The 9,373-nt window shown below is 37.0% G+C and overlaps 1 protein-coding gene across 2 annotated transcripts; it reads left to right on the top strand.

The window, feature by feature from the left end:
• Window positions 1-4,090: 4,090 nt before the first annotated feature.
• On the top strand, window positions 4,091-8,942 carry emx2 (empty spiracles homeobox 2). 2 transcript variants are annotated; one of them, XM_073835072.1, is made up of 3 exons: window positions 4,091-4,757; window positions 6,073-6,257; window positions 7,715-8,942. In XM_073835072.1, exons 1-3 carry the CDS (start codon window positions 4,367-4,369, stop codon window positions 7,880-7,882), a joined length of 744 nt encoding a protein of 247 aa, XP_073691173.1. In that variant the 5' UTR covers window positions 4,091-4,366; the 3' UTR covers window positions 7,883-8,942. The 2 variants fall into 2 exon arrangements, with proteins under 2 accessions (XP_073691173.1, XP_073691174.1); XM_073835073.1 differs by lacking the exon at window positions 6,073-6,257.
• The last annotated feature ends 431 nt before the right edge of the window (window positions 8,943-9,373 follow it).

Below are 9,373 nucleotides of genomic sequence, written 5' to 3'. Positions count from 1 at the left end.
AACCTATTGCTGCTTTAAGAGTTTATATACAAATTATAGCAGCAAACTTAATTAAAAAATGACGGCGGGTACCTTACCTACACTTTAGTACCTATTAGGTTTTAATATGTACACTTTAAGTAGGCTACTAATATGTACCTTTAAGGTACCAAAATTGACTTTTTAGGTACAAATAAGTAGGATAAGACAATATTTGAAAGCCTGGAATCTGAGGGTGCTAAAAAATCTAAATATTGAGAAAAGTGCCTTTAAAGTTGTCCAAATGAAGTTCTTAGAAATGCATATTACTAATTAAAAATAAAGTTTTGCTATAATTACGGTAGGCAATATACGAAATATTTTTATGGAACATCTTTACTTAATATCATAATGATTTTTGGCATAAAAGAAAAATCGATCATTTTGCCCCATACAATGTATTTGTGGCTATTGCTACACAAATACCCGAGTTTATGACTGGTTTTGTGGTCCAGGGTCACAAATGTTGAGTAGTGTGATGGGCTTCTTATAAAGACTTGAGTTGCACTGGTCTAACACGTTATTTTCTATGGCTTGTAGGCTGTATATGTGTATTTTACACGTGGCTTGTGTAAGAAATAAATACTAAAGCAGATAAGTGCCTGTCAAAGCATTTGACGTATTTATGAAAACGACTAAAATGTGTGGTTGGGCTAAAATGCTTAGTATTTCGTAGGCTGTTTATTCGTTTAACTTTTAGGCAAGCGAATTTCATGGTGGGATTCGAATGTTTTTGTCATGCAGACAAACTTATGTTTATTTATTTATTTAATAGAATAACTGGATTTATTGTTAATTTATAGCAACAAGTTCAGTTTCTGAACTGGACTGTCTCGCTACAATTATGATTTGTATTGCGCTTTAAGTGGGAATGCGATTACTGAAGACGAAAGAAAACTACAAATAATTCGAAAAACAAAATCCGAGTATTGTTTTATCAATGGCATGCTTGTGGAAACCTTTTATAAATGGTAGAATAATTTCTTTCGATGGGTCTGCGCAAAGCCTTTGTGCTTACAAGTTATGCATGGAGTGAAAAGAACAGCTCTGAAAGGTAATTTCTTGTATTGAAATTGATAGGCCTTGCACACTGAATACATGATTGTGAAGCCTGCAGTTCGACGATATAACATAATTCAGTTGACATTTCTATTGCAATGCTCTTCGGAAAGCTGTTCATGGGCGTCAGTTACATTTCATAACATCTTTTCAAAAGCCATCCACATAATTATTGCGTATCCGACACATTTTTGAAGGATGGATCAAATAAATAGTCGAATAAAGCTCAATGCGCTTTTGTCTATTGATTATATAGGTCTATCGACGTATTCGTCACCGGTAACTTTTTAACCTTTTGTCCTTTGATTTTTAAATCAAATCACTTTGTAAATTAAATCGATATGCTGGTACTGATCAAGTCTTAGTGCTTTTGATAGCTTGTACAAATGAACGATATACTTAATAAGTGAGAACAAATTATTTCGAAACCTCATTGCTAATTTCGAGAAAAGTTACAGATAGGCTAAATTAAAATAATATTACCTACGTAAACATAAAAAGGTGTAAATAGTTATGGCTTGTAGTAATATTTCGTAGGCTGTTTATTTACATGTTTAGGTTTTAGGCCCAAAAATGATGCAAACGTTTGCACTGCGGGTTGATTTTGATCCTGTGAAATTAATAGCGGGATTTTTTTTCGTCATACAGACAAAGCTTGTCATGAGCTTGTCATTCTTTGTCCACGGGAGACTAATATATAAATAACTGCAGGTGGTGTCATGGACTATGAATGATTAGGCTTTCGATGTTGTTGTAAGAATGACATGTAGCAGTAAATGTCCTGTTAAGTCATTTTACAGAGAGAAAAAAGATAATATGTAGACAAGCGATACAGTAACAATGCTTGTAATTTCTGTGTACCTCCAGGAATCGGCAGTAAGTGCATTTTGTAGAAGTACCAGTTGGTGTCGCACTATCCTTACACTTAAGTGCGCAGATCGAAGAGCACTGTGACCCCCTTCGAAGAGCAGCAGATCCTCAATATGCTCAAGCCTATTTTTGTTCTTTAGATCAAAAATCATAATGTAAAATATCAAAAATAATTTAATTTGCCTCTACAGCAAACACACAAAAGTCAGACAAAGTGTAAAAATTATTGATACAATTTGCGTTTTTTTTTAACGTGTGCTTTATTTATTTATTTTCTCCAAACGATTAATTCATATAAAATCTAAAGGAAGTGGCTTGTTTATTTGTGGATGAATAATAAATGCAAGTTAAAGGTAAAGTGCGGGGTACACATGAGCTATTTGGAGTCCAAAAGTGTACCAAACACTGGATAACAAATATTTAAAATGTAGCACGTAATGCACTTCGATACATTTACCGCACGGAAGAGAAGACGAGCAAAACTGACCTTAACTCCACTGGCAAGAAATAGCCTGGTACGAATTAAATATATAATTTATAATTGTTCATGTATGTCTGTCATACGCATGCGAAGATCTAGGATTATTCCTGGAATCAAGAAACCACTTGAATATTTGAGCAAGGGTTGTGGCAGGATTAGAAACAAAACAAGTAGCCTATATTTGAATCCGATAGTCCGAGTCCACTACAGTGTATTTTCTAAAAAATAATCGCAAGCGAAATAGACCGACCTAATAAGAAATATAGCCTAGGCCTTTTTATTATTAATAATTAATTATTATTAATAATAATAAAATAATAATTAAAGACTCCGTAACTCACTTCGCGTTAAAACAAGAAAAAGGTAATGGAAAGAATAATATCTAAAACGAATCCCTCCGTTTTTTCTAATGCAGTACTGAATTGTGTGCACCACTTATGTTGTCATGCTGCGCTCGTACGTTAAACCACTAGCTGATAAACTGTTAATTTATTTTAACAAATATGGGGTGTTGAGAGCTATAGGCAAAATTATTCAAGTGAACAATAAATGTGCACCTATTTTGTAAACATATATTTTTTCTCACATTGCACATGTGCGTTTGCTGTAAGTGCACACACTTGAATTTTAAAATGACATCAAAAGCGAGTTTATCTCATTGACAAATTCAGAATAATAGTTTTTATGTATTGATTTATTTTTACTGTTATGTTCATAGGTAGAAATTTTGCTAATATTCCTGCAGTTTCCATTTTTTGTATGGCCGACCAAATTGCCTTCATTTGACCAGTAATTACGTCTTGTATGTTAAGCAATTGCTGTATGAGATTTATCCGAAAGTAAGTAAAAGTAAAAAGAATATAAAACGTTATTAAAATGTCACCGAACTACCTCACACTTCGCAAAACAGAGTCTAAAACCCAAGAGATCACGTTGACAACTGTGCATACCTGAACTTTTGAGATGCAGTATGCACATTAGTAACCCATAATGGGATTGAACTCAACTAATTTAATGAGTGGTTAGAGGGTAATAGACTCTTGTAGTCATACGACAAACAAACAGAGCTGAAAATATTGTCTGTGTCTAATAAGCTTCATCCTTGTCTCCTGGCCAATAGAGAAAGAGAGTCTCTCATCCCTAAACTAATCACAAACCCATCGGAGAAAATGAAAACGCGGAGAGACAATGCTGAGGTGGGCGTTAGACAGGCCCACCGAACAGCCAGAAAGTAGAAGCTTCAAAAGTTTGATATACACAAAAAATGTCACTTGAAAGTATTATTTCCTGACAAAATTTCATTGATTACAGTCATTTGTTTAAACCACACTCTTAATTTATACTCTTGTAGTCGAGTACAAATCAGCGTGTGTAGTTATACATCAATACGTGCACTGATTAAGCACTGAGGTGCTGTAGTAACAGCGTGTAAAAGCGTCGTTATGCCCTGTGTGCAACACAAATACATGCTGAAGTACCTTGAGTCTCTCAATGGGATCAGCTGCGTATGTAAATTGCTCCACAGCTCTGTTTCTGGGCGAATCCGTTCCGTTTTGCTTGAATCCGCCTCTCCGTGCTCGTTCGTATTGACGCACTTAAAGACTCTTCCCTCAACCTTAAGGCGAGCGGCAGCGACCAATCACCAAGCCATTACAGGCTTCAGAGGAAACTGTTTATGTGACTCCAGAGCTAATTAGGCTCATGAACTAACAAATCGCTAGCACAACTGGTGAGGAACCGATCACATTCATGGATTGTCTGGAGAAGTCGGCCACCTCTCTCACGATGTGTTGAGCTGTGTGCTTTTGACAGATTTTTTACCCTTTCTTTAGCTGCCACTAACTTGCTGACAAAACTTTGGTCTTGGGTGTGGAGTATTTTTTAGTGCTAACGCGTGTGCCGTTTTCACTTAAACTGGGGAATCTTGACTGGTGAACCATGTTTCAACCCACACCGAAGAGGTGTTTTACTATAGAGTCTCTGGTAGCGAAGGATAATCCTTTGCCAGCGTCGAGATCCGAGGAGCCCATACGACCAGCGGCTCTCAGCTATGCAAACTCAAGCCAGATGAACCCATTTTTAAACGGCTTTCATTCCAGCGGCAGGGGCGTCTATTCAAACCCGGACTTGGTGTTCGCTGAGGCTGTTTCACATCCTCCCAACTCCGCCGTCCCAGTCCATTCAGTACCTCCTCCTCATGCTTTGGCTGCTCACCCACTGTCGTCCTCGCACAGTCCGCACCCTCTTTTCGCAAGCCAGCAAAGGGACCCTTCAACTTTTTACCCGTGGTTGATACATAGATATAGATACTTGGGACACAGATTTCAAGGTAAGTTTCAGCAAAATATTTTATTCGCCAGTTATTTTGACCAGTCGTCCAGAGAAAAAAAGGCCAGACGGCCCAAGGACACGGCAGTTTTTCCACTAATAATTGGCTAAATGTCTCTTTTGTGTTAGATTTAAAAAATGCTGGAATTAATGCTATCGAAAAAAGTTTATAACCATTTTGTTGTATCGAAAAATAGGCTAATGTTGTGAAATATTGACATTATACTACGGTTATCAGTCAGTTGCTGGAAGGAAGGAAACTGGCGTTATTCTACATACACTATATGCTGATTTAAAACGCATTACGTAAAGTATTTTATAACTTTTGTATTTGATGTTTTATTATTTTAAATTAATTATTTGAGTTAATAAGAATAAGTTGAAATATTTATTTAGCGTAAACGGCTTACACCGCACTTTAAAAGAATAATATAATACAATCCATCGATTGTAGTGTAGTTAGCCTAAATACATATGAAAAACTTTTATTACAAATTTTACATTACCAGGAAAAATAAAACTTTAGAGAAACGAAATAATTTAATAATAGAACGGAAGTTTAATTTCCGTTTAACTGTTTTTTTTTTCTCGGAAACTTCTCGAGTTTCCCTTTATCTGAAAGTGCACTTGCATTGGTCCTTAATAAAATTGACCTTTCATTTCCCTTAAAAACGATCGGTAATGTTCATAAACGTTAGTAAGAGTGATACTATCGTATTATTACACACATCATACCATTAGCTAAATTACACAAATGTTATAGAAATCTGACTGTCTTTTTTACTTTTATAATATTTATTATGAGAAAACATGTGTCATCCCAGTTTCTAACCGAAACACCCGTAATGAAAATTAATATGGCTCAAGGACATTTCAGTTGTGAAATAAAAAGAGCCGTGCTGTATCTCCGTGTTTTATTTACAAATGTAAGAAAATGTCCTAATATTGTATGCATCACATTTTGAATGATTACGTGCAAATGAACATTATTATGTCTCACATTTGAATTTGCAACAAAAGTTTAATTAGCTACTGGAAACATTATCGCTATATACCTTCTGCCAGAGCACATAAAAAAGATAACAGAAAAAATAATTTTACATAGGCCTATTTCTATTTGAGAAGACCGGTTAATTGTGGTATTATTGTAGACTATATTTTAGTAAGATGTTGCATGCTATATAATGTTTTAAAACTTTAGGCCCAATTAATTCGTGAGAACATATTGAACGAAGTCTAACAATTATACTGAGAAAGGCTAGACTACTGATATTATGAAGGACGATGGGTTTTAACTATCACAATTTTCATTGCAGGAAACGAAACGAGTCCGGAAAGCTTCCTATTGCACAATGCACTGGCAAGAAAGCCCAAAAGGATTCGTACAGCTTTTTCACCATCACAGCTACTACGGCTTGAACATGCTTTCGAAAAAAATCATTACGTCGTCGGTGCGGAACGAAAACAGCTCGCTCACAGCCTTAGCCTCACAGAAACTCAGGTAAGAAGATGTTTACCTGTCTTCATTAGCGTGTACAGCCGTACATGAATGTGCGTATGGTTCTGTGGATATAATACGGCCTAAATAACTATTGAAATCAGTAGGCTCGTCCTTGAAACTGCTACATATTATGGTTTGACTGTACCTTAAATATAAACTTGAAACGCAGTTCTGAATGATTTAATAAACAAAAGCTTTTAAAATGTAGATTCTTTATGTAAATATTTTCTAACGTTCAATCGTTTTCTTTGATAGCATATTTGCATATATGTAGCCGCAATGAGTTTTGGCGTTAGTAGCGGCCTTACACATGTACTATATATATTTATTACTTGCTTTTTGATTTAAACAGAAAATGTTGTTTTGTTCAGCGTTTGGTTTTGTTGGGATTTCTATGCGTAGGGGGATAAGCATTGTTCTAAAAGCGCAATGGTTTGAATTGAGTTAAATCCACCATTTCCAATTCGCCCCGGTTTTTGGTGAGGTTGAAGGATTCCGATTTAGGCAGAGAGCTCTTGTGGAAAATGTTTGGCAATTAACCAGTTAACCGTTTTAAATGGACACTTAAAAGAATGAGGCGGATTCTATGAATTTCCCTAACCATATTTAAGATCGTATTTGCGCGTATCGTTCAGTGGCCCGGTCGGAGTCTATTGTCCCGGTGACAGCACCGGCCCTTTTCTAAACGCCGCCTTTCAGAAGAGCAAGAGAGAGAAATGGACTACGAGCCACTTCAATGCTTCAATTAGCTCTCTGAAAGCACATTAAATGTGCCTCACTTGCCAAGTTGTCAGCTGTGAGCTTTACGGATGATATGAATGATAAAGGTGATGAATTAAGCTAAAGACTGAACTTTACCAATGTGTGCTAATAGAAAAGGTTTTATACGGGGATGTAATAATGAGGGGGTGAATTGTAAATAGGCCAGCTAACATACTGATCCGTGATAATAAGCGACAATGTCGGTGAAGTTACACTGCTATCAAACTATTATACACTCACAGGCTGCTAGCTTCTATTGTACCGAGTCCATTTCCGCTCAACAGTTTAGGTTGGAGTTTGAAGTAGCAGCAGGGCATGATACTGATGATGCAACCTGTCGTTCGTAAACAGGTCAGGTGCACTTTAAAAAGAAAAGCCACGCCAGCCAGACTTCCCCTTCCCCAATCTCATCCTCACTAATCAGTAATATGCATTTAATACCTCAGTTAAATTCTTTATGTTGTTTTAATTTATGCAGACCGAGGACACTAAATGAAAGTCGACCAATGCTCTCGCGACTCGATTGACCGTGAGATACCTGGCGGCTCTTTGTCCGTCTAGCCCTAGTTATTCTTAAGGCCCGTTAGTGATACCTCCTGTTAGGCCAACTCTCTTTGTTTAATTGTTTTATTCAGAGGCCAACGAAAAGCCTTTGTGCGTTCTACGCTGATTATTTTCATTTTTCCTCGCCACAGGTAAAAGTTTGGTTTCAGAATCGACGGACGAAGTTCAAGCGTCAGAAATTGGAGGAGGAAGGTTCGGATTCACAACAGAAAAAGAAAGGAACTCATCACATAAACCGATGGAGACTGGCCACAAAACAAGGAAGCCCTGAGGAAATTGACGTCACCTCAGACGATTAAAAGACTTAAACTGTTTGAACCCGGGACAGCGGCGTGGCTTGAAGGATGTCACGGATAAGGATGCTGTGTACTGACAGAGGGAGAGGGTAAAGCCAATATCACATTTTGATTCTTCGAGATCGGCAGCTTGAGGGTGAGAGATCCTGTTGGTGGCACTGCTGTCACTACAAGGGAACTGTCAATAATTTTCACGTTGCCAAGGCAAGGTGATTGACAGGTATTACACGCAGCCCCCCCGCCCCCGCCCCCCATCGCCACACTACCCGCACCACCTCATCACCACTATCACAAAACATAGCTCAAATGCGCATAGGACATTTGCACTTCTGAGGGTTTTTTCCTCTCGTTTTATTTTTTCAAGACGTGAACCTTCCACATTAAGATACCAAAATATACAACTGTTTTTGTAAAACTTGAATTGCATGGTAGAGCAATGAATTTTTTGGTAGGTTAATTAATTAATTTGACCTTTTTTCAAAGTAAATTTGTTTTGATTCTATTTTTAATCTGAGAAATGTTGTGTGCTTCTTCCTTTTTTACAACAGTGTGCAGTCTTTGAATTTATGATTCTCGTGTTAAAGTGATTGTGAAAACAATATGAAGTAGCAGTGCTGCGTTATAGTGTTTTTAAGAAGTAAAACAAACTTAAAAGCAGATTATAAAAACAAGTTGACCACGTACAATAGTAATTCTAATGAAAAATCTCCATGACATTCCTTAAAAATGAAGCTTTACCATGACTCCGTAATCTTGGTGCGAATATATGATCGGGACTCGCCCCTCCTCTAAAGAGTTGCCTCGAAGGATTAATGCAAGAATTGACGGCCGCCTAGGCAGCAAAACTTCAAGCACTGAGCGTATTCCATGTATAGAGATACTAAAAGCTAATGTTTATGTTAAATCGTCTTTTACAAGAATGTAAATAATTTTGTGTTTGTGTTAAGTTTGCTACAATTTTAACACAAAGTATACTTCCAAGAAGTATGTAATTGTCAATATTTTGTCAATAAAGTTTTATCAATATGTTGCTCAGAATAAAATTACAGCCTTTTTGTTTTACAAAAAGAGGCCAAAATGAAACTTTTGTCCGCTATAGTAAATGGTTTAGGATGTATGCTGTTTTGTATGGGTTGCACTGGCAGTTGTCTTCTTTTGATTCGGTCCCTCGGTGTCATTGTCCTTCAGGACAAACGGGCGAGGTATCGTAATTATCACTATTTATCAATGGCATATTCCACCAGCTGTGTAATTAATCTGAGCGTATAAAGTATGTAACGGGGAAACGGGCTGGTTAAAATGTAACACAAATAGAACGCTTACAACGGTCTTGAGCTCGATTTTTCCATAGCGAAGTGCTTGTTTTTTTCTTGCCTCATTTGCCGCTCAGTCTGATAGACTGGCATTAACCAGTTTTATTTCCATTGGTAGAAGAGCAGCGTCTGGTCTGTTCAAGCTACAAAGAGTCCTGCGAGCTTTTGTGAAAGTGCAAAT

The sequence above is a fragment of the Garra rufa genome, chromosome 2 (genome assembly GCF_049309525.1).
Source record: "Garra rufa chromosome 2, GarRuf1.0, whole genome shotgun sequence".
In the NCBI taxonomy this organism is placed as follows: domain Eukaryota; kingdom Metazoa; phylum Chordata; class Actinopteri; order Cypriniformes; family Cyprinidae; genus Garra; species Garra rufa.
The sequence above is the reverse complement of the archived record's forward strand: the minus strand, read 5'-3'. Positions and strand labels throughout refer to the sequence as shown.